The 24671-nt window shown below is 39.6% G+C and overlaps 1 protein-coding gene across 6 annotated transcripts; it reads right to left on the bottom strand.

The window, feature by feature from the left end:
* Positions 1-876: 876 nt before the first annotated feature.
* On the bottom strand, positions 877-23141 carry USP8 (ubiquitin specific peptidase 8). 6 transcript variants are annotated; one of them, XM_055715011.1, is made up of 21 exons: positions 22989-23133; positions 20337-20401; positions 17747-17917; positions 16930-17074; positions 16361-16446; positions 13601-13742; positions 12927-12984; positions 12047-12206; positions 11593-11755; positions 10255-10399; positions 9847-10067; positions 8116-8712; positions 6746-6835; positions 6054-6128; positions 5368-5630; positions 4526-4738; positions 3825-4035; positions 3252-3488; positions 2580-2722; positions 2060-2192; positions 877-1833 (listed from the first exon to the last, which is right to left on the bottom strand). In XM_055715011.1, the coding sequence occupies exons 3-21, from the start codon at positions 17848-17850 to the stop codon at positions 1648-1650; spliced, it is 3372 nt and encodes a 1123-aa protein (XP_055570986.1). In that variant the 5' UTR covers positions 17851-17917; positions 20337-20401; positions 22989-23133; the 3' UTR covers positions 877-1647. The 6 variants fall into 6 exon arrangements, with proteins under 6 accessions (XP_055570986.1, XP_055570984.1, XP_055570987.1 ...); XM_055715009.1 differs by lacking the exon at positions 20337-20401 and having other exon boundaries at positions 22989-23141; XM_055715012.1 differs by lacking the exon at positions 20337-20401 and having other exon boundaries at positions 12047-12191; positions 22989-23141.
* Positions 23142-24671: the final 1530 nt, after the last annotated feature.

The raw sequence follows: 24671 nt of genomic DNA, 5'->3' as shown, positions 1-24671 counted from the left end.
AAAATCAAGGAGCAAGTTCTGATGTGGAGATCCCAGACGAAATGGGCAGGAAAGGTAAGATATGCTGGCGGTACAAGGCTAATTACTGTTTCCTTAGTAATAATGTAATATATCTCAGTATTATTTAACCATGTAGAAGGGTGAAGGCATGTCAGCATGTGGTGGTGTACTACACCAGAAACTAACCAAAAAAAATATTCCAGGCAGTGGTTTTCCATGTTTGTGTCATGCTGCTACATTGTGGGGTCTGCGCTAAGTATGAGATACGCATCACCAGGTGTAAGTAGCAGCAGATGGGGAAACTAAGCCCCAACAATTGCCCAAGGGCTGCTGCAGAGCAGGAAGAGGAGGATTAGGAGAAACTGCTTTCTTGCAGGGTGCTTTGAAGTCAAGAAAGATGATGAGCTGATTATTTTGAGACCAAAACTTCACGCTTTCCCTTTTCAGATGGGAGTCATGACCACTGCAACCAGTGGCAGCCTTCTCTCACCTTGTTTCCACAAAAATTCAACTGACTACAAATAAAAGCTGCCCGTGGCAGGTGATGCCAGCCCTGTTTGCAGCTTGTAAGCTGCTGGAAAACAATCAGTCCTGGTCTTAACTCCATCAGCAAGACGCAAGCAAGCAGAAAGGTAAAAGCTCAGAAAGATCGTGTAGTACCAACCTGATCAGCCAGGAAAAACTAACCCAAATCCAGAGCAAGGCACTGTATGAGATGCAACTAAAATATTTTTTAAACTTATCTGTTCTATGCAAAATAGTATTTTTTTCCATTTGAAGAAGCTTTAACCCTGTATGAATATGATTCAGACTGTCATTACACAGAGCCCTGACCATTACACAACTAGCTGAGAATGAAAACACCAAACCCATACATACATTTAACAGGATATATTTTTAAATCATTTCTTCATTAAGGTTTTCGATGCATGTGTACATGAAAATTTATATTAAAAAATTAAAAAGGAAAATCTTGTTTGTTTAGAATAACTCTGAAGTGCACAAATATTGACAAAAGCTAACAGAAAAAAAATACAGCTCTGCTTTTTTATTAAGTAGTGTTGCAATTACTTAGAGCTGGCAAATAAACGCAATCCTCTGAGTTTTAGAGATTCTCACAAAAAGGACAACATTTTATTATATACATAGTTCTGATGTGCAAGTATGCAATCAATATGTACACTTACATTCCTAACTGTTTACATCATTCTAGAGTATTCACAGTAGAATCAAGCTTAAGGTTAGAAATGTGAAAAGGCCATAACAGTGAAAGAAAAAAAATAAAAACCAAGATATGCCTTGGGGACTTTAAGACATTTTAAACTACTTGTTAATAGATTTCAGATGACTAAGCTAGAATTTAATTTTGGAGCAGACTAAAAATATAGTTGCTTTTTAAATAAATGGTAATGCAAGTATACTTTTTAAATGGTTTCACAGATGGCAGTATTACCACAAGCATTATTAATCAGTCTTTTGATTTTTAAGCACTAGTACTGACCAGAAAGAGCCTGCTTGCAGAAAAGCTGCTGTAACCATCCCCATATGTGAGACTATGGTTGTCATCATTTTGCATATTTATATGCATTCCCATACCTACACTTTGCTCTTATAAAAAGAAAACCAGTTTTCTTAACCCTCACTACTTTATGTGGCCATATCCACTGCTCGCTGTTCATAGGAAGTGTAAAAGAGAATATATGCAGCTGAGGATTTCACAGACGATGCCGAGATCTCAGACACTTCATGGTCATCAAACTTAAACCAGCGTTGTTTTGAAGCATTTTTGCAATAGGCTGTATAGTGCCCACCATCCAACCCGCCGTAATGATTCTGTAAACACAATAAGAAAAAAGCAATCATGGCCTTGAAAGCTGCCATTTTTCCCCTGGTTAGGGAAATAAACTAGAATGGGAGACTTTTTACTAAATACCAATCATTCTTTTTAGAATACAACTTAATCTGCAACCAGGCAGGCAGCCTGGAAACCCAGATGAATCGCACAGGCTAACCCGAGCCTTGGCATAAAGAGCAGCTGAAAAGGGACACTGTTACTTACTGATACTGAAAATAGATTGTATCTCTTCAAGTTATTCTTTGGACCAATAACATACTGTGAGAGGTCGAGGGTTTCCAATGGGAAATCTACAGAGGTTTGAAGCTTTTGCTTCCATCTTCCATCATAGGAAAATCTAGAGAGTTGAAAAGCATCATTAAGTTACAGGTTGCTCAGAAGCTATTTAAGAATATCAGGCAATATTCTTAACTCCAATACTAAGACTATTTGTTTTCCCTGTTTTTAACCAGGACATGATCTCAATTTGGCCCCCGTTTTGTTAATGTTTGCACATGTATTTCTTAGCGCAAATGAAAAGAGATTACTTGTCGAAGTGCTTTATGAACTACAGCCTAATAAAAGAGGCATCAGATGAAAATAAAATTCTTGCAACATTGGAACTGGAAATACACCCAGAACTTTCTCTAATTAAAAAAATGGTTAGCTATTGCACTGGAACAATCAAGCTCCATGAAAGCCTGGTCACTTCATACCCATTTTCACTAATCACCATTTCTCTTACCTTTTCAAGTGCACAAGAAGAACAGGTGGTAATTTCCAAATTTCTATTTTTTTCAAAGAATCTCTTCGAGTTTTGCAATGGCTACAGTAAAACCTATTGTTATCAGTGAGCTTTTCCTCTTTGGAGAACAGTCTAAGGCATTCCTAAAACAAAATACAAACACAGATTGGGAAGAGGTGTTTACCAAAGCACAGCAAAAATATTTCCCATTTTCTTTTTAACCCACACCAATTATCTGCATGCTATGTTTCACAAAAATGAGGACAAGTGAGTTAAATCCATGTGTGGAAGTACATTTTACTGCATATATTAATTAGTTGCAAGTCCTTCAAAATACATCTACAGTATTTTGTTTAAAACCACGAAGTATATATACTATGACCAACAAAAGCAAATACTATGCATGTCTTCTCTGCTACTGCAGCTTCATTACTTCCATCCTGCTTGTATTTTAAAAACCTTTAAGGAACTACTTATATTCTTTCAAACTTCAAAAAAGAATTTCAGAAAAAATAATGAATACTCAGATCTGTTCACGTTTCAGGTTAGTGTAAATTAAGCTGGAATATTGCTCGACCCCTTCAACGAGAGGCTGAGCAGAACCAACAGCATAATGAAGTCATGGAGAAACGTTTTTATTGCAAGAACTGTTTCTCTCTAGTTCCACCATACCTGCAGCGTACATTTACTAGTGGATGCAAGTGGTAACGACAAATACATGAAAGCCTCAAAGGTTCGGGACTTCTTGTGACATGTAAGACACTGCACTGTAGATTTGAACTGGCCTTGAAAGAGTGCCACAATAATGGATTCATTCAGCTGTTTGTGTTTGTGCCAGGCTAGTTCTGCTGCTTTGAAGTCATCCAGATGATCATTGTTTTCTTCCTTGTATCTTTTCCTGTTGTCAGCCTGGGTAACAGAAATTTAAATATCATAGGCATATATTAACAGATATAAAAACAGGAAGTCTCATCTATAGGCAAGCATACTATTGAGTTTCTGCAAAAATACTTAAATGCATCACTGTAGCCATCCATTTCTTACCTAGTTAGGCTTCTTCCATTACTCCTTTCAGTACCTTATACTGTCTGCAACTAAATTCCTACTTTAATTCTGAGTATTTGTATTTCCTTCTATACAAGGTTCCAGTAACAATCTTCTGATGAAATAAGAGGGTCTTTTAAAAACCTACTTCTCTTTATCATCTGACAGATGTATCATTTGTTACAAATGTGTATTGCTTACTTTATTTAGGTCTTCATGCAAGCCATCCATTAGAAAGAGAAGTAATTCTTGGGAGTCCTGTTGGCTATATCCTGCAAATTGGTCATTAATCTTCCCAATTGTAATTTTAAAGTCTTTTGGACTGATATATTTATACTGTCCTGTCCATAAAGCTTTCATTATTACACCAAACTCTTCAGCCACTTCACCTTTATGCCCCAGGAAATTTGACCTATACAATTAAACAGACAAAAAAAAAAAAAAAAAAAAAGTAGTGAGCCTTTCAAATAACTTTTAAAAAAAAATATTATTGTTATTAATTCAAGACATTATCCCAATTTCAAAGTAATTTCTTTAGACCAAGAAAAAAGTTTTGTCTACTCTGGCACTGTAATTTGGTTCCCTATTCAAGACTGGGCTGATAGAAGGTACAGCCCTTCCCAGCTTTTTTGTAAACTGCTATTTAAATACTCTGGTTTGCTTTTAGGAGACATATTGATGAATGTGGGAAGCACAATTTCATTAACACTGTCCAGTAAAACCTATTTTGTCACATATTAATTTTGAAAACGTCAAGACACTTACAAGTTAGCATTTGTCCCCTACTTAACCACCACCCCCTTAACCCCGCTAAGTGATAATTTTTTTTATTTAACAATTGTAAAGGCAGGGGGGTTTCCCCTTCAATTACAAATTGAAGGATGAGAATAAGAGATTGTTACCTGTTAATATCATCTTGATACAAGTTTCTGTTGAAATAATCCGCCAGGTGAGGTGCATTGCACAGACACTGTAATATGGAATTCATATAGCAAGTGTTCCCTAGATTACGAAGTCCTGTAAGAGCTGGTCCCGATCCCCCAAACACAGGATTAAGATTCCGAATTTGTGATGCAGAGAGTCTTGAAATTTCTGCTTTAGTGTAACAGATTGGCCTGTAAGCAAGAAATTATTTATTAGGAGTCTCACACCTGACAAGGCCGTGCACATAAGCCAACAGAACCACCCTCCTTCACAGGGAGTGAAATATCCCCACACAAGATGTCACAAAAATGCCATCATTTAAGGTATTCAAAACTAATAATGCAACGGCGAGAAATCCATATACGCTGGCCTATAATGAGGCTGTTAATAGGCTCCATCAGTTGTTTTTGTTAGCTTTTTTTTTTGGCAGGAGGTGGGTGGGTAGGGTATTTTTTTTTAATTCACAGGTAAAGAATTAGCTGTTGATTTAACCCAGTTTAAAAACTGAAAACTCTGCCTTTCACAAGCTGCCAGAAGACTGGCATTTAATATGTGAACACAAATACCACAACTTAAAAAGCAACTATTGTCCAATTACACCATGACTTCTGAAATTCGTGTTAGTACATAACAATTACATGAATTCTCAAAAGATAATTGCCCTATACATTGAACTTTTAGCAAAGAAATTTAAGTCTATCACCCTTGCATCTTTTCAAACCTACTTAGAAAGCATTAATGAATTCTAGTTGGTTAAACACAAGGAAAGTTCTATACGCTATCATATTGCATGAGTTGCGGTATAACCTATTGGACGTACTTATTGTCACGATTGATTGTAGGAGTTACAGAAATTCTTTTCTTCTCTTCCTCCTGAATGGCTTGGGTTATATCTGGGGAAGAGTAGGAGCGCTTCAGTTTGGAGTGTTCTCTTTCTCGTTCAACAGTCACCTGTGGCTTGGGTTTATGGGTTGGAGGGGTTGATGGAGGAGTGGATGAAGGAGCCATTTCTGGTGGATACATATGAACAGTATTTGTTGGCGAGTGATAGTAACGAAAGGTTCCAGTGATTGGATCCAGAAACTTGGGGAAAAGAAACAAATTGTTTCAAAAGACAAGTAAAAATCCATCATTAACTTAACTATTTTTAAACTACTGTAAGAACAATGCATGAATTTCTCAAACATTAAGATGTTGTGACTGGCCTCAGTACTCAATGGATTAAATTTACTGGAAGACACCACTTTACCAAAATGAGTATTAAACAGCAACTGCTTAGAGTACTGTAAACGGCAGATGAGCTCTCCCAGTTAATTAAAAATAACATTAAAATTCAGGAAACAGCCATGTGGAATTTGAAGGGGAAAAACTAATAATTAGAAAAGATATTTAGGGGAAAAAAAAAAAATATATCAAACAAGGTCTAACTTAGAAATAAACCACAACTGAAATGTGTTATGGAACTGCACAAGGCAACTTGACTGTAACATCAGAACAGAAATTTACCTTTGCCCAACCTGCAGGCAGTCCTGGTATTATCCTTCCCATTTCTTCACTTCGTGCTCTTATTAACGGCTCCCGCTAAGAGTAATAAACAAACAGAAACGTAAGGTATGTACAATTGGGCAGAGCAGCAAGCTGCCTGTCACTTCCCTATATAGTTACATGATTCAATGCAGAACAGTTCAATAAGAACTCATCGATTACTGCTGGAAATACAATTTATTGTAATGGTAATACAGTACTACTGTTGTCTATCGCACAATCTTAACAAAACCCGTTTGTTGACATGCTCCAGATAAAAAGGACAATTAAATCTCACAGAAGTCTGAATACTCATTTTCTTCCCTAAAGAAGCTACTTTATTAGGAATACAGCCTTCTGTCGAACACATAAGGGTGATCCTTTCTCCCTTTCAAAGCAGTACATGGAGGAGTACGCATGAGATGATGAACAAGTGTGGAATGCTTGTTAATGCCATCAGAAACATATGAGGACTTCTAATGAAAGCTTCAAATACTTTTTTCAGATGAATACGACAAATGAAAAAAAGCAAACAAACAGCTGTAAACATGGCATAGTCTTTTCTTAAGATCATGCCTTCAAAAATTGAAATGAGATGGAATTTAGCATAATATAATAATCATATAGCATCTGCACTTGATTGGTTTTCGCTACATACAACACATTGTATTTACTTTAAGTCTTTCAGTATCCTGTTCAGAATCCTCTCTAAGGGGTCCTGGCTTTTGAGCTCCACTGTCTGGTTGTCCTTTAACCCCAGTTTGCTGTAAAAGATTTTGAGAGAAGGCTTTCAATTTTCACCTGGAATGTTAGTAAAGAATGCTGATAAAGCAAAATAGGGAAAAAGCAGTTATATTTTCTTTTTTAGTTGTTAAATGCACGTGCCACAGAAGTGGTTACAATCATTTTTATTCTTCCTAGGCTATTTACTGGAATAGCCTTTGTAGCTGAATGTTTTGTTACGTAAGACAGTCTGTTATGTAGTTTCAAGAGCTAAGAAATAAAGTGCAGAAGTTCCACCTACACTACTTTCCCCCGCTAAAAGCTGTGGGCCTCACAATTTGTTTTTAAATGAAAGACTTGTTCCCCTTTTATTCTTCACTGTGACAAAGCCTCTCCACAAAAAAGGCAAACTGCGAAGCCAATATTATGAATTTATTTTATCATAGGCAGTAATTTTAGGATTATGTGAAGCTGCTCTGTCAGTCAAAAGCTCACAAATGACTGTGCTAAGGTTGCCCAGGAAGATTTGTTTTGGCTTCCTAGTGCATTTGCATTACACAACTATCAAAGTCTGGTCAAACAACAACTGCAATTGCAAAGGAAAAGAAAAATATCATAATGCAACTTTTTGAGAAATGGTTTTAAAGCCATCTGTTCCATTATTAACTCAGCTTCACAAATGGCTCCTGCTTCATGATCAGATTATTTTCACGCTCTCAGAAACTTTGGAATTTTTTTCGGGAACCTGATGACAGAAGGAACTGTGACCTCAAAAAAAAGTTAGAACTGGACTGTTCTCAGAAAAATACTAGATTAGGGTACTGCTTTGCTTCCTAAGCCAGTCAACAAAATCCTGTTACATCAACATTTATGCAGCTGGGGGCACTAACAACTTCATTACAATAATACAATTCTGTCCCTGGCATGTGTTACAACAGTATAATATACAGTACTGGGTTGGCACACTGGGCTGGTACGAGAGATTAAATGCTGCCATGCTTCTGGTTTTGAAACAGGATTGCAGCCTATGAACCATCTCTGCTAGCTCCATGTCAGTGGCAAGTTTTATTATCCTGCGGGGATTCCATGCTGCCCACCTACAAGCAAGAACTGAGGTTGTCTTACAAAATAAAACCCTAAAAACAATAAACCAAACCACAAAACTGTTTGTGTCCTGGTTTAAACTTTCCCCTTGTATTTATGTGAAAATGGCCTAAATAAAAATCCAACGACGCATTTAAAATTTCTAGATTGATACTAGAGTACACACTCACGAATCATCCTTAGTAATTTTAGCAATGATTTTCTCATTTTCACTAACCTTGCCTGAAACAGTCACAAAGGGCTGAGATGTATCACCCAGTACCCGTCTCTGCATTTCTGGCGTTCGAGTTCCCTTTTCTCTTTCTTCAAGAGATATTTTGTCAATCTCAATCCTTTTTGCACCCACATTTTCTAGTTCATTTTTATTTTGCTTTTTTGTTTCTATTGCTTCTTTGCGTGCTCTTTCTTGTTCCTTTTCCTCCTGTTCTCTTTTTATTTGTTCATCCCTCTCCTCCTGTTCTCTGTCCTCTTTGGATTGCTGTAGCTTTTCTTTGCGTTCTTTTTCTTTCTGTTCTTCTTTTGCTTTTTGTTCTTGTTCTTCTTTATCTCGCTTGAGTTTCTCTCTCTGTTCTTCCTGTTGCTTATCGCGAAGTTGTTTTTCCCGTCTGTTTTTCTCTAACAGAGCAGCAGTTTCTGCATGTACACGACTTTTTTCTTCTTCTGTCAGAATGCTTTTTGCATCACGTAATGGCTTTGTGGATCGGTCTGGAACTATTTGTCCATTTTCAAAAGGCTGGCTGTCACTGACTGTACCTTGAGATTTTGGTCTGTTGTCATCAGGGATTTTTAGTGAAGGCTTTTTAGTACGATCAACCTGTAACACAAAGTGTAGAACAACAACTCACTACAGCTATTACTGCTCTGTTAGCTACACTTTTTTCAAGTGATATTTATAAGATAACTGATATAAAGTTGACATCTGCCAGAGACAGTTAATCTTCAGTTTCATTACATCTAGTAATTCAAATTGCCTGTTAGTAAAATTAAGTCTTCACTTAACTTCAAGATGTGAGATAAGAATCAACAAGCCCTACAAACCATAAAGACAGCATTAAGCACTGATTACTACAACTATTTTATCTTCCAAGTTTTCAAAGGTGAACATTTTGGGGCAATCAGGCAGCCTAATTTGGGTTTGGCTCTCTCAGTCATGTGACAGAGCATGTGATAAAGGCAGATGTGCTTGATGCGAAGAGGTATTTAAGAATGGCTTATGCTCAGACCTAGGAGAGCAAGCTGGTTTTGATACTGAAGTGGAAGTTCTGAAGAAATAAAAGCTTGTCTGGTTCAGGGAAGAAGAGAAGTAAGGCCTTTAGGTTTTGGGGTCCCTTGGCTGAAATCCGGATTAAAGGCAGTATCTAGAAAGGTGAGAGCCAAGAGCTGGACTTTAGCTTTGTCTCCTAAGAAAAATGTTATTTTAGTGCAAGGGCTTTACAAGTGTCTTATGTAGACATAAACTTTAAATGGCACAAGTTTTATCCCCATGAAAAGAAGAAACAGATCCCTATACCTTCACTACTGGGCCAAGAGTGACAAGCCACCTACATGTGGTTATTTAAAGAAGATACAGTCACTGGAAAGCAGACCTTTGGAAAAGCCAAGGTAAGCCATGGCCTAACTGCCTTCCCTGTATTTCATCACATAAGTTTTGAGTAGAAAAGTTTGCTTATAGACTTTCTGAATTAATTTCTGAATTGCCGATCTTCAGTTTCTCAGGTGGTCACATCAAAACATTCATTAAAAGCTCTGCAATTATGCAGAGTATATTCAGTTTCATAAAGTTCTGTAGATTAGTTACTACGGCTTCACAAACCACCAATAGTCTCTGCGTCAATCTACTTGTGTACAAGGCTTAAACAAATATTGAGCATGTTTCCTTATGGCTGCTGCATGTGGTGGGTCTCTAACAGATTAACCATATACTAACTCTGAAAAAAATACAGCTTACCTCAGGGATACTTCTTGTAACTGATACTGGATTAACTACAGGTGAACTGTCAGATTTTGCAACAGCAGCATCCTGTGCGTTCAGTCTGCTAAGTGATTTTAGTCTCTCTTCCAAATTATCTCCCATTCCTTCATTTTCAGTTACTTCTGTTGGAGGTGACTTTATAGCAACAACAGGTGGAACAGGAGCTGGCTCCTCCAGTGATGGATACGTAAAATCCACTTTAGGAGCAAGGAAAGGAGGGAAGCATGAGAGAGCTCTTAAAGACACAAAAGTAAAATAACCCACATTCCACCCCAAAATTTAGATTTAGCTAGGCTATCACAAACATATTTGAATGAATTAAAGATACATCCAGTAATTATAAACGGTTGTGGGGAGGGTATGTGTGTCATTCTTTATACTTACAAGAAACAGTCACTGCTTCACGCCTGCTATGCTGGGGTGGAGTTACTTTAGCATTTGTTGTGTATTGGGGAAAACAAAGGAGCCAGTTTTCATAACCTCCTTCTAGAATTAAAGGTTCATTCTGCAATATAGTTTTGCTTTCCCACTATAAAAAAAAAAAGTTTGAAATTAAGTAATTTAAAAATAGAAAAGAAACTTTTACATCTTAAGTGTTGTTGAAATTTCTTTGTCTAGTCATTACAATGAGACAGGTTATTTTTGAAATTTTTAAGTAAGAATTAAACAGGCTGCAAAACCCCTTTGGGGAACAGGGATCCTCTTTGTATTTAGAATGCCCAACACAGGTTCCTGGCTCTACCTACAACAGGGTCTGAATTATTTCCAGTACAGAAAGAACCACGTTCTACTACTTCCAAGTAACAATCCTCCATGCGGAAAAATATTTTTATTACAATACTTGCTTCAGTTTCTTATCTGATAAATTTGCTCAGTGATTATGGGCATTTGCTTTAGAATGCACAATGTTAACTTTCTGAAAAACCCATGAGTTTTCAGGCTCCAGACTGCACTCCTCCTGAGGTCCTCACTATTTGATTATGAACAAGGCACAGAGGCTCAGAGAATATTCTGTAAAGCAATAAACGGGGAGATCTGCCTGAATTATCTCTGAACCTCAGTCTTGAATGTTTAGGTAACAGAAAGATGTGTAGTCTTTCACAAGAGCCACTTACATAAAAAGCAGGGACAACACGAGCAGGGATAGCACGAGTTCTGACTTGAAAATGTTGAGTATCTGCTTAACACTGAGTCTACAAGCTCCCTGCACTGATGAAGCTCAAATTTAAATCTACGTTTCTCTAAAAGTTACATTCAATAATGCAGAAAAGTTAACCGCACTCAAAATACTTCTGCCATCTCCTTCGCTGAAACGCCTCCATTCTGGGAAGTGCTTGACTGACAGGACTGCAAAGAAGTTGGTTCCCTTCGGCCTGTACATGGCAAGTGGCCAGCCAGTTCCCTTGAATAAGGAATTACAGTTGCTAATACAGGAAAGAGGGTGACAATGTTTCTGGCAAACAGTACTAAGTACGTTCCCCAATAACTCTGTCAGCCAAGAACTCTTAAGTTTATGAGCTAGCTGTTGAGGAGGGGAGTCATTCTGCTGTTCACCTATTTTATAAATTATACTGTTCTCTAGTACAGCACAAGCGTGGGAACGTGAATGCTATCAAGATAATCAGTCTCTGAAAACTGAACCAAGCTGTTTGCCTGAAGTGTTATTAGGCCTTCCACATACTTTGTAGTTACAGGTTAAGACAAAATATGAAACTTGCCAACCTTAAAAAGCGCATCTTTCAGGCTCTGAAGAGTTGTTCCTAGCTTTAAGTCTTCAGCAGAACTAAACCAGTCTAGCAGTATAACATAATCAAAGTGTCCTCTCCTCTTCCATGGATCTCTAGAATCTTCTGGGAGTCTAGCTTCAATCCAATTAGCAGTAACTCTGAAACGTATTAACATGCATTTAAAGACAAATGTACAAGTCACGCTTTGTCCAACAGTATATAATCCATATATTTATGTGTTTGGATAAAATAAATGTGCTCTGGCTTGAGGTCAGTACCTGCAAGAACAGAGCTCTCCAGATACATCTCACCTACTGGTACATATCGAGGACTCCAAAACGATGTGTACAAGCTTTAAAAGCGTGTACATTTTTCCAGTCACTTTTCAAAATTATAAAATATTTCACTATTATTTAATATATTTAGTATTTATATTTAGTATTTCATACCCAGGACTGATAGCTTCCTCTGGGACACTGATAGATCTTGGAATACAGGATTCCTGGTAATCCTTCAATCTTCGAGCATCCATTATAATCAATTCAATATTTTTGTCCGACATCATTGCAAACAGTTTCTCAGCTGTGACTGCTCCTTGAAATAGAGAAGCTATTAGATGTAAAAAACTACATTATGAATGCAGATGTAACTATGATCACATCTGACTGGTGCAATAAGGACTGCAAACAGATGAAACAGAACAGAAAAGTCCCACAAAATCTGTAGAGGTGAGACACTACAAAATAAATATACTGGACTTTTGCTCCCACTACTGTAGTGATTAGCACCTGATCTGCTGAATTATAAACAATATTGAATTTATCACTTCAGTGATAGACTAGTTTGACTTTCTGTGGTCTCATATAAATCAAGCTATATAGGCAAACATTTGTAAACTACACTCTGCAGATGTTCTTCAGTTAAGAACTCTAGAGAACATTTTCACATATTTATTACAGGAACAAAAACCAGAAGGTTGGGAGGGGGAAAATTTCTAACTTAACTGAGAAAGCCAACACATTTCAGCCTTGCCTAGATTTTTTCTTATCAGCTGAGGAGACCTTTTTCTTTCCAATTTGATCACTTTAGAGCTAGTTCAGCTTTAGTTGTTAAACTGCTGAAAACAGTTTTCTAAGTTCAAGAGAAGTGATGAAGGCTGCAATGCACAGCTTAACTACTAAGCTGCTGTTACTGAAATGCAGGATACTAGAATTTCATCAAAATACTCTGATGGTGAAATAACTCCTTAAAAGAATTGCAGTTGCTTAGGTGATAGGTACATAGTCATAAAGACCTTCTTCACATCTGTGTGAACGTTTCATCTCTTACCACTAAGACTGTTGGACCGATCCTTTCTTTCCAGTGAATGCTTCCTCTCACCATTAATCTGTGTTGTAAGGAGGAAAAAAATTAAGTTTAATATCTAATACTCAGAACCAAGGTGGCCTACAGACATTGACTCTCACAGAGCTCGAAGGAAACTGGTCAAGCTGTAAGCCACAGGAAGAAATCTAGAAAAAGGAAGCTTCTTCTAAAGATGTGCTGACAAAAGGTACTAAAAAGAGATACCAAGGTTGATGTCCTACCTAGACAAAAAACAGTTAAAAAGGCAATATAACCCTGGGCAGCACCATCTGCTAGATGAAATTCATAAAAGTATTTGCAGAGAAATGAGTTTGTTTCTACACTATTGCTGTAAAGTCAGCTCTCTCCTAAAGAGGAGACATGTTATCCATAACATCAGTTTGTTAGCGTTACCTCGGGTTTCTTAAACTAGCAGTTCTATCATAAAATAGAATTTGACTTTACAAAAAACCCTAGCCTATGTTATGCAAGACTTGGAGGTTGGCAGGACTCAACAAATGTCAAAAAAGGCTTATGGGAGCTAGTTTAAAAAAATCTCCATGATTCTGAACTGGAAATAACTACCAGCAGAGATTGAATGCTAGATTAAAACTATAAATTTAGACTGAATGAGAGAGTTCGTAAACATCTTCAGTTACCCTTTGGCTTTTTCCTTTGGAATCCACAGCACTTTCTGAGTTTTTAGCTGAACTCCTTCCATCATCTTTTGGTTCTTGCTTCTTCTGCAGCTCTTGTCTGTCCCTCTCTTCAAGTTTTTTCCGAACTTCAGCTTCCTCATATCTATTGTGGAGGGGAAAAAAAGAAGGCACGCTTTTTTTCCCCCCAATACTGCGTTATTAGCTAGCCTTGGATAATTAACATCAGAATCATCAAGTCTTCAGGAGGGGGAAAAAAAAAGTATTTAAAGTTAAAAAAAAAAAAAATTAAAGTACTGTCTATTTCTGTATTTCCAAACAACCCCATTTTCCTCCCTGACAGCATGATATTATTTCTCCCACTCTTGGCTTGGTCTTCTCATTCTTAAATCCTGTTTTGGGTCCTATTTCATAGCTCGTAAGGTTATGCTTAAGCCACTCTAAGCCACTGCTCTTAAGGCTAACTAATATATTTTGTTTTCCTCTAAACGTGGGGTCACTAAATGTAATAGGTTTTTCACTTCATAAAGCGTAAGTATTAGTGACTGACAGGTAAACTTCAATATATTATAACAATCATCTCAGGTATTTTATTTGGGTTTGCAACAGAGCTAACAATAAATTTGGAGTAAGTTGGCCCCATTATCTAAATTTCCTTTTTCTGAGAAGTTGGATCAGAACTACTTACATGGTAGCAATCACCTTCAGAATGTAAGTTGACTTTATAATGCTGCTACCTCACCTGTGTCTCTGCTGTTTGTTTCAAACACTGGGGCTACAGTGAAGACAATGCAAGAACCACGTATACTCTATTGGTGGACCTAGGTCTTACATACAGTTGTCCTTTTCATAAAGCCTTAAGACTTTAACCTCCCAGCCTTTTGCCATTGTAAGGACAATCATTATATTGTAAACCAGTGACCTCTAAAGTACAGCTTTTAGATCACCAACTGCAGGTTTGTACTGTCACATCACTGTTAAACAGCATTCGCTTATATTTAATTTAACTGAGAAGCTTAAGGGTTACTAGTGATCCATAAAACAAAAAAGAGTAATATTTTGAACTAACAATTCTGATGACTGAACGACACAGTGAAACATGAACTGAACACGAAACACTGAACTGTATTAGTAATTGCTCATTTTAATCAGATGTTGCCTAATCAGGATTAAAATTACAATGACAATACAGCTGTATTTCGTATCACAAGTACTGTGTTAATAAATGAGATCATTAAATCAAATTATGCTTCCATATCTACTCCACTAATTGGCCACTAATAGGAAGGAAACAGTCTTCTGGATTTGGCAAAGGCATCGTAAGTTAGAACAGAGCATTTTTTTCTTATTTGGAATTAATGGTACTAAAGCATATTTCCGATTTTAGTTTCATTCAATCAGTATGGAATATTTACCCATCAATTTCCCATTTATGCCTTTGAAGCACAGAGTAGGTCATTGATGTAGGTATTCCTGCTCCTAACGAAATGATGTTTCAGCTCCACTTCTAGTTAACAATTAACATTCAAACTATTTGCCGGCCTACTGCCTGGAGAAGAAATTGTGCAAATAATTTCCCTGAAACCACTTCTGTAGTTACACAGGAGTCATATTTCATTTGTATTCCCATTAAATATATATACATTTGCCCAGAGTAGTTGAAAGTTACTAATTGTGTCAACTTTCAAAACACTATTCCTTTCATAAAACCCCACAAGTTACTAAACAGTAAGTCTCTAAATAAATTTGGTTTTCTGTAATTCTATCAGTGTTTACTCCTACAGTGAATTCGTAGCTCTGTTGAATTTTCGGACTCCTAAAGACTGTTTCCTGCACAGTATCATGAGACCTCTTTGGAAAGGCTCTTTTCATATACATGTAACTACACTCTTACTTCCATGTTCACCTAAACTGACTTTATGGATTAAGCACTTCCAAGGGTATAGAATATACTTTCACAACAATTGGGGATGGGTGGGAAGGGAAACGTCCCTAGCTGAAGGGAAAGAGTTGCAAGGCTGAGAAAGGAGTGAGACAGTTGCTAAAAATGGGAAATAGATAGGGCTGGACAGAAGACATACTGCACTAAGTATCACCTAAAGATAGAGTCTACCTTACAACTTCTTAACGACACAATTTTGTGGGTTATGGCACAAAGACACATAACTTGACAGTTGTAAATGAGCTACCTAAAAGCCTGTGAGCATCAGCTCAGTTACATGCTGGCAAAACTGTACATTTCTAGATATGTATCTGCAAACGGCAGAGGTAGTTAAAAGGTGTAGCAGCTAGACAAAGAATCAAAAAATGTGTTTTGTTAGTGTAAACTAAACCCACACTAGGACTTCTTAACATACGTAAATATTAGGGATGTTCATTAGTATATTTGGTTTCAGATGATCTTATGATGAAAAGGGCAAGGAGGAAACGTCTCTTGATCATCTCTAGCATATATATAGTTTATATCTTGTGGTTTCTTTTTATTAGTCATAAAACAAAAATAGGCCACAACATCAACAAATCACAGTTACCAAGAATTAGGAGACAATGTACACAGTGGGGCAAGTTATTGGCATATGTGATGATGAAAATTATCTCTAATAATAGACTTTTGTGGATAAACAATTTAAACTGTCAAGAGTTTCAGGTATCTATGGTCTACTCAAGTGTTATCCCTTACTACTAACTAGCACAAAAACCTGCAATTGCACATGTACAGGCTTCAGGTATAGCAAACAATATCTATTAACTGTAACCACATACCTGAGTTTAAGGCTGTCTGACAGTCTTTCAGCTTCTTCAATAGCTTTCTTTAGATTTGTAGGTCCAAGAATTGAATGAAAATAATCCTAAAATTACAAGCATCACCCCACATATTAATAGTACAGCTTCATAATGCCTACTTTTGTGCAGATCAAGAGCTGCTAACTTAGAAAGAATTGGTATTATAACGATATTAATGCCAACAAAAGGAACTGTTTTGAATCAAATATTTTCCTCTCAAACATGAGTTTGTAAGTAAAATTGTTCTATAGCACTAGTAAATTAAGGCTAGGCAAGGTACAAAAAGTCTGAATGGGAAAGATGACAGGAATACTTTTCCATGAAAAGACATTCACAGATCTGACAATGTATATACCTTATGTGTATTAAAAATAAACTGTAAAAGCAATTAACAATAGAATTATCAAAAACAGGAAGGAAAAAATATCACCACAAGTGAGACAGTTTAGTTAACACCAGTGTAATCCTTTCCATGTGCATTAGTGTAATTCTCTGTACTTCTAATACTTCTAACAACACAGAAAAGGTCAGTCAGAAAGCTTTTATACCTGTTGCTGCTTAAAATCAGGTCTCTTTTTAATAAAGTTATAAACAGTCACATATTTCATATATAGGATGTAAGCTTTTTCTTCATCTCGGTCCAATCTGCTTTCCTCTGCTGCCTTGAAAATCTTAAGGGCACTCTGCACATAACTGAAATCAAAGAAGAGGAGTAAAGCACACGATTGTTGACTTGTCCCCAAACACCTTTTCACTACACGATGCCTTTTTACGTGTTCACAGCCTCTGCTCCCATAAATTAAGCATTGGATTTTACCATCTTGATGGTAAAAAGTCTTCCATTAAATATGAATTACAATCATGCTCCTCCAAATAAAGTTTATCTCTGTTAGTTTGTTTACTAGCCTTATTTAAAGTCTTCCGTAATTAAATAGCATAGTAAGATATGGAAAAAAGTGCTTTTCCCTTCTTAAAATAACTTTTTGTTTTTGAGGAAAAACTAATTCATAGAGAGACAAAATGAAATCATTGATTGTCTTAAAAATTATAGAGGCAAAATATGTTCTATTCACACATTTGCTAAACTTCTTTAACAATTAGCATTTATGTAGCCTTTTCTTAAAGTATGCAAATTTTCACGGGCATCATGCTCTGTCCGTCATGTTTTGGCAGTATATCTGGCTACCTTCTGTAGGCAGTGAGCACATTCCATGTGACAGCTGAGAGACAAGACTACCAAAGATTTTAAATTTAACAGAAATAATTAAGGAAATTTAGATCCACAACACAGTTGTTCTGGAACCTGCTCAGGAGAGTAGCACTAATGCTTCTAAAATTAATCCAAAAATCAATTAAAATATATACCTCTTTGTACTTGTCTTTTCAGGTTTTATTTCTGTCTTCTTGTTGAGATCTTTCAATGAAGTACAGAGATATAGCTCCTTAGGTACAGATGCCACAGCAGGCATGTTAATGTTGTTACTTATGTCCCTTCTAGGATGGTCCAGCTTCTTCGAGGTCTCTATCAACACTTTTCTGGGGGAGGAGGGGAAAAAATAAATTGGGAGAGCCCGATTAGATTCCAATGACTTTTAGTACAGTTACCTGTATGGGGTTATTGCCTAATCTATCTCACCTTTTGTGAGCTAGCACTAGGTGCAAACAGAGTGGCTGAAGAGTTAAATTAATCCTCCCAAAGTGACAGAATTATTTGAAACCATTCTAGGTAATTTATCGAGAATGTTGGCAATATGTTGCTAACAGAAGAAAATTATAAGAAAAGAAATGCTGACTTAATGTTCAAAATCATCATATCCAGCAAATTTATTAAACTGTATTAAACCAGTAAGCATGTTTTAAAAAATTAGCTGACTTCTGTGTACTCTAAAATTATGGATGTATAATTATTTTATCACTAGCTTAGCACAAACCTCTGCAAATACATACTACAGCCTTGGAAAGATGACTTCTAATGTCTTGGTAAGAGAGAAGCTGCGAAAAGGAAAGTCGCTACTGTTAAAGTTGACTTGAAACTTCTTGGACATGCTGTAAGGTCTTAAAACTCCTAGGTACCATTGTCTTTCTGCTTTCCTTCAGAAGTGCTCTCCAGGTAGCCATGAAATAGTTAAGCAGAGCTGGGCCAGAGGGGACTATTACATCATCTCATCTGACATTCTGCATAGAGCAGTCCATTAAGTCTCATAGAGATAGGCTAATTGGAAATCTTTGAATTTAATACACAGTAAGCTATTTTAGCCCTTGGAGGTGGCAGGGGAGGAACTAAGCTCCCTCTGAAGGAGTGAGACATTAAGGTGCTAGCAATACTGAAGAAATGAAGGGTAACTAATTAAAAGACAGACACTCAAACCATCCAAACAAATTATATTCTAGTAGTGAAAATACACGTGGCCTTTGCAAGATGAAGGCAGGGCACTTTCCACCCTTAAGATGATGATCAGCATGACAAGTGTGACCAAGAAACCATCAGCCAGTGACCTCAGAGTGCAGTTTCAGCAAACTGAATTGATCTGTAGCTGACTGCCACCAAATGAGGTGGTCCTGATTTCCCTCCCTCTTTCTCATGCTGGTCTAGTACTTCTCCAACCTCTTACTGAGCCAATTCAGCTTGCTGAAGAGGCAGAGAGGCTATGCAGCTTGTGCAAGGAGAGCAGTCTGCGTGTGCAGCCAAGATGGGAACGTGATCCCTTCCCATGACACGTAGCTGTTGTATTCTTTGAAGTATCACTGCATATACTATTGCCAGGTTGACTCTTCTCGGTCTAGGAACTGGTTATCAAATAAAGATACAAAGTTAACCCAAACCTATGATAAGTCCATGTTGGCAATAAACGCAAAAATAAGATGACATATGTCTAATGATGATTCTTTGGTTTAAGGTCTGGCATGCCAAGGTCAGACGAAGCAGTATCTAGCTAGGTAACTTACTGCTTGAATGCAGATGTTGTACTTGCCAGTCTCCAATTACATAGCAACTATTAAAAGTTGATAAACTTGGAAAAATCCTTCCTTAGGAGGCCAATTTCCAGATAATTCTACAAAGTAAATAATATTAAGTCCTCAAATACTGATTTTAATACATAACATTAAAAATCTATCCCATGCCCCACTCCACTTTGTCTTCCCTATATAAAGTGCCTTGTGTTCTACTTCAATTTTCAGGGAGATATTAAAGTGCTGAAAACAGGGCAGAAAATTCAACAGAAGAACTGCATTCAGTAGAAACAAAACACAAATACACACTTTGCCCCAAAGCAGAGGGCCTTTCAAATCTAAAAGCCTTTTTGCCTAAAACAAAGACATACTTTTTACAAGCTCAGAGAATTACAAATAAAGACTTCACTTATTAAGGTTTTAGTGTTACTTGTCTAATCCTATCTTCACAGCATGTCTTTACCTGGCTCCCCCTCCCCCCACCCCAGCCCCTGGTGCTGTAAATAGACTTTTTCTTTGAAGCTTTAAGTCCTTTCCAAATATATCTTCAATGTTTGCTCTGTTATGTAACCACTATTTTCTTAATCTTAAGTGGCAGCATTTGGTTGTGTTCTGACAGAATATTTTAACTAAATATATAGTCCAAAAAAGATATAACGTTACTGTGTCTCTATGTGCATGAAGAAAACCCACAAGATTATGTGACAGATGACCCAGTTAATGGAAAGCAAAAGGTGCTAGTAAATTCTGAAGTGCTGCTGACACACCTTGATAGGGCCAGCTCTTCTGAAACCTCATCTACGCAAATGTAGAATTAGTGGATAAATGCCAAATCTCAGTTTTGGCTCAGACTAAAAATTGGCTTTCCATGTTTTCCTGCTATAGTTGCTAAGTTATAACTGCAGGTCTTTAAATTGCCAGGTAACTTCAACATTGAACTTACTTTTATTTCCTGATCTGAAAAAATATCTGTACCTTTTTTCAAAACATGAGAGCTACTTACCACAATATCTGATAAATGAGCTATTGCTCTTTAACCTCCCACGGCACCATAATTCATACAATATGCTGCAGTAAAATGAGTAAGAATGGATTAGGAATAACATTTTCTAAATTTTTTTAAAATCCAATTCTCAACAGCCTACTTAATGTCATAAGTTGATAGGAGATTTCAGATGCCGTTTCTAATTCATTCCTTTATACAGAATCTTAACTATGGAACTATAACTAGCATTTTCAGTTTTATGTATCAAAAATCCCCTAATTAGATTTTAGTCAGTAGCAGCGTACAGACTGGCCACTGGTTGCCAGCTGACTGCTCAGTCTTAGCTCATAAGGACCCTTAACATTCCTTAAGTCTCTACTAAATTTAAGATGTGCTTGTACTTTGATTTTCCCTTATACTTGAATGAACGAGTTGGGTTTTTTCCCTCTTTGAGCAGGCTTTGGGAAGACTATGATTTCAGAATCCAAATCAGCCACTTCATACATAAATACAACCAGCTGACTTTGAACACAAGTTTTTGTAGATAGCCGATTCCTAACTGGCCTGGCCTCAACAAAGGTATCTAGCAAAATAAGTTGCACAAATAAAGCCATTCAGGCATGGAAACAGATCAGCTGCTGCAAGTTCTGTACAAGGTCTATATTTCTTTCCACTAGAGGAACTGCAATGAACTGTACTTTTTTATCAGAATCACGTCCATTTTATCAGGATGAATTCTTGCTGCTCCAGGCTGTATTGACTAGATTACGCTCACTTTTGCCAAGCATTCCATTTCCCTCCATGCTTACAATCACCGTATCAATACAGTGGCAACACCGAGGCACCTATGAACACCTTCCAATTACATATGTGGACCTTTCACACATCTCTAAGGAAGAGGTATCTTCTTTCCCAGCAAGAAAACGAGAACTGGATCATAAAACCATGAATACAAGGAACTGGAGAAGCCACAATAGCCAACTCTGCTATCAGTCAACCCTGTGAGGAAGGGGAAACAACCTATTTCAATTTTGTCAACATTTTCTCAAAAATTAAGATCAAACTCAAAACTGTGGATCTTTTCTTCCCCCAACTGAAATATTATCTCAGGCTCCTTTTCCATACTTAAGAATGCTGAAAACGAGGCCAATATCCCAAAAATATAAAGGAAGTCATGCTTAGATGTTTATAGGTATTTAAAATACATAGAATGGATAGTTTTACACTGACAGGGAAACACACCTGTTGGTAACAGGTTCTTCAACATCTAATTACTGTGCCTCTTTTACTACGGATATGAGTAAGCTGTAAGTGGTATGACCATAGCAAGAACACCACACAGAAGCAGTTATATTGCAAGCAGCACACAGTCTGAAATAAATTGACATGCTAAATACTGTGCATCACCGATTCAGATATGTAATAAAGCATTGTTCACCCATTTTTGTCTCTAAAACTTCAGCAAATGAGGAACATGCTCTCTCACGAGCATTAAGTTCCTCAGTTCTCTTGGAATTAAGTTTTACTGTCTGTACTCTGTACCCAAGAGTTGGTTTTGTTAGGATTATCAGTATTAATCTAGAGATACAGTATTTCAATATGATTGAACTATACAGCCTATTTGTCTCTGTGAGCGCTGTAGTTTTCTTTCAGGCTCTGGTACTGCAAACACTACAGGCCTTGGTCCTGTAACTTAATGTGCACAGGCTGATTGTAACCATTGGGGCTTCTTTTAGCACGGCCATCAAGCTCACAGAGTACCAAACTTTCATCATTTTGCTGGGTACCACCGGTCATCACGGCAGTAACACATTGTGGGGCTGTGTCTGGCCATGTACCACGCTGGAACTACCTGCACCACCTTTGCACTGTGCGAGAATCCCTTCTGACAGTCGTTTTTCCAACAGCTTAACTGATACTGATGGGGAGCGAAGGCACTACCAAAGTCAAGCGGCTTAAAAAAAATAAAAGTTGGATTTTAGGCAGGAAGTTTGGAAGTTGTTCGATCTATGTAAGAATACACATAGCTTCGCTTCTTACGTAGATAAACGAGAACCTGCAAAGTGTATACAAACAGCGTAGGTGGCAAGAAGCCGGGGAGGTGACCGAGTCCGAGAACTCCTCCAAGTTTACACCCGGGAGGCTGACAGCCCTGCGGCGCCCGGGTGCGGGCCCGGGACCCCGCCGCCCCGCGGGAGGCCCCATGACACCGCAGCGGGCCGCCCCGCCCGCCCGGGCCGGAGGGGTGCGCTCTGCCAGGGGCCGCTCCGCGCCGCCTGCCCCGGCCGCCGCCGGGCTCCGCGGCGCCTTCCCCCGACCCCGCTCCCGCCTCGCCCCGGCCGGGCTGCGGCTGGGGGGCACTGCGGGCTGCCCAAGGTCACACCGCCGGCACCGGGCCGGAGGGTACCGGCTCCCGGCCGGGCCTGGCCCGATTGTCCCCCGCGTAGCACGGCCCAGCCCCCCCCGCCCTCCGCAGCCGCCTGAGGGCCGCCTTCCCCCCCCCTCCCCCCGCCCCAGCGCGCACGGCGGGGCCGGGCCGGGGCTCCCCTCCAAGGGCGCCCGCCCCCTCCCGCCGCGGCCGGAGGAGGGCGTGAGGCGAGCCCGCCCGCCTGCAGGCCTCGCTCCCCCGGCGCCGCCTGCGGCCAGCAGGCGGGCCCGGCCCCTACTCACCGCCGCGGGGACTCGCTGCCCTCAGCCCGCCGGCCCGGGGCAGGCCCATGTCCGACTGCGGCTGCCGAGGAGACGCTACGCGGCGGCCATGGCTGCTGAGGCGGAACTCGGCGGCGTTCCTCCCTCCCTCCCGGGCCTCCGCTCCCCTCAGGGGCGGGGACTCTCGGCGGCCCTATCGGGGCCGCGGGGCCGGGCTCGGGCGGTGGGGGGACGCGGCGGGAGCCTGGCGTCCAGCCGCTGGGCTGCGGGGCGCGCCTGGGCCGGGCGGGGGTCCGGTCCCCTGCGGTACCGCCTCGGAGCCAGGGCTGAGAACGGAGAGGCAGCCCGGCTCCGATCAACGGCACCGCGCGGGCTGCTCGGGCCAGGCCCTGGGGAGCGCTCACGGGGAGCGCGGGGCCACCCTGCGCCCGGGAGCTCCGCAGGCCGCGCCCGCCGAGCGCCGCCCGCCCCTGGGGCTGGCACGCCGCCTGCCCGGGCGCCTCGCTGCGGTGCCGGGCACTTCGTTAGGAGGCCGGGCCGGCAGCAGCGGGCTTTCCGGTATGTCACGCTCGGGCCATCCAGCATTTGTATGCGGGGTTAAACTGGCCCTTCTGCCCTCCTTAGCCCCTTGTCCCTAAGGGGGAGACACCTCCCCCTTAAGACAGTATCCTTGTTGGGTTTGTTTTCCTAGAGAAAGCTGCATTGACTGTGGGGACATTGGAAGTTCAGATCTCGTTTTTTGTTGATGGCTGTGTTTGCTGTGCAGCCTGTGGTGTTACTATAAGCATCACACCTCAGGGATGACAGGTACATGCTGACGTGCTGGTATAACGCTGGGATTTAAAACACTGGGAGAAGGGAGGGGGAAAGTGGTCTGAGCCTGTTTCCAGCCAGTCAGTGAGGTAGGTCATGCCATCGAGATCTCACACAAATGGAAAGATGCTCTGGCCTGCCACAGTCCCAGTGTGTCCCCTAACTGTGCCAAGGTGGGGGATTCGATTATACTTCAACCTACTGCTCCATTTTGCTAATGGAAACGGCTCGTGAACTGGAGCAGTTTCCCTCAGCCACTTTGGGAAGCAGGGAGGTCGTGAAGCCAAAATGAGACAGACATCTGTCTTCATGTAGCCTTCCAAAACGGGACTGTTTCATTGCCCAGAAGGCTTAGTTGTATCACCATGCTTAGTGGTACAGTAACATTGGTTGGTACTGGGTATTTGAAAGGCTCAACAGTACCTTCCATCTCTAATTTGCAGTGCATATAAGTGATCAGACATGTAAAAGGTTCCAGGAGAAATGAGTACAGCTCTATGCCTCCTCTATTGCGCGATCGGGTAAGTTAATACCAAAGTCAATACACTGCAACAACATTCAAACCGAACTGAGTAATATCAGTAACGCAATGCTCTTGTGCCTTTTCCAGAACTACACCATTTGTTTTAGCCAACATAGGTCATGCTAGAAAGTTACAGGGTGAAAGGAGTAAGTCCACTGATGTCAAAGCCTGGGATCCAAGTGTGCAAACTAATGTTGAGCATCATACTTGCTGCTCTCCAAACTGGATTTGGAGTGTCCCTTTTATTGTTTCTCATATATGAAGAAATTGTGTTTCAAAATATTTTGGTCTTAGTTGTATGGGCAAACCTCAACCATATATAGAAAAGTGTTGGGGAGGACCTGCCCATATAGTTAGCTTTAGCATAT

The sequence above is a fragment of the Falco cherrug genome, chromosome 7 (assembly GCF_023634085.1).
Source record: "Falco cherrug isolate bFalChe1 chromosome 7, bFalChe1.pri, whole genome shotgun sequence".
Classification (NCBI taxonomy): Eukaryota; Metazoa; Chordata; class Aves; order Falconiformes; family Falconidae; genus Falco; species Falco cherrug.
The sequence above is the reverse complement of the archived record's forward strand: the minus strand, read 5'-3'. Positions and strand labels throughout refer to the sequence as shown.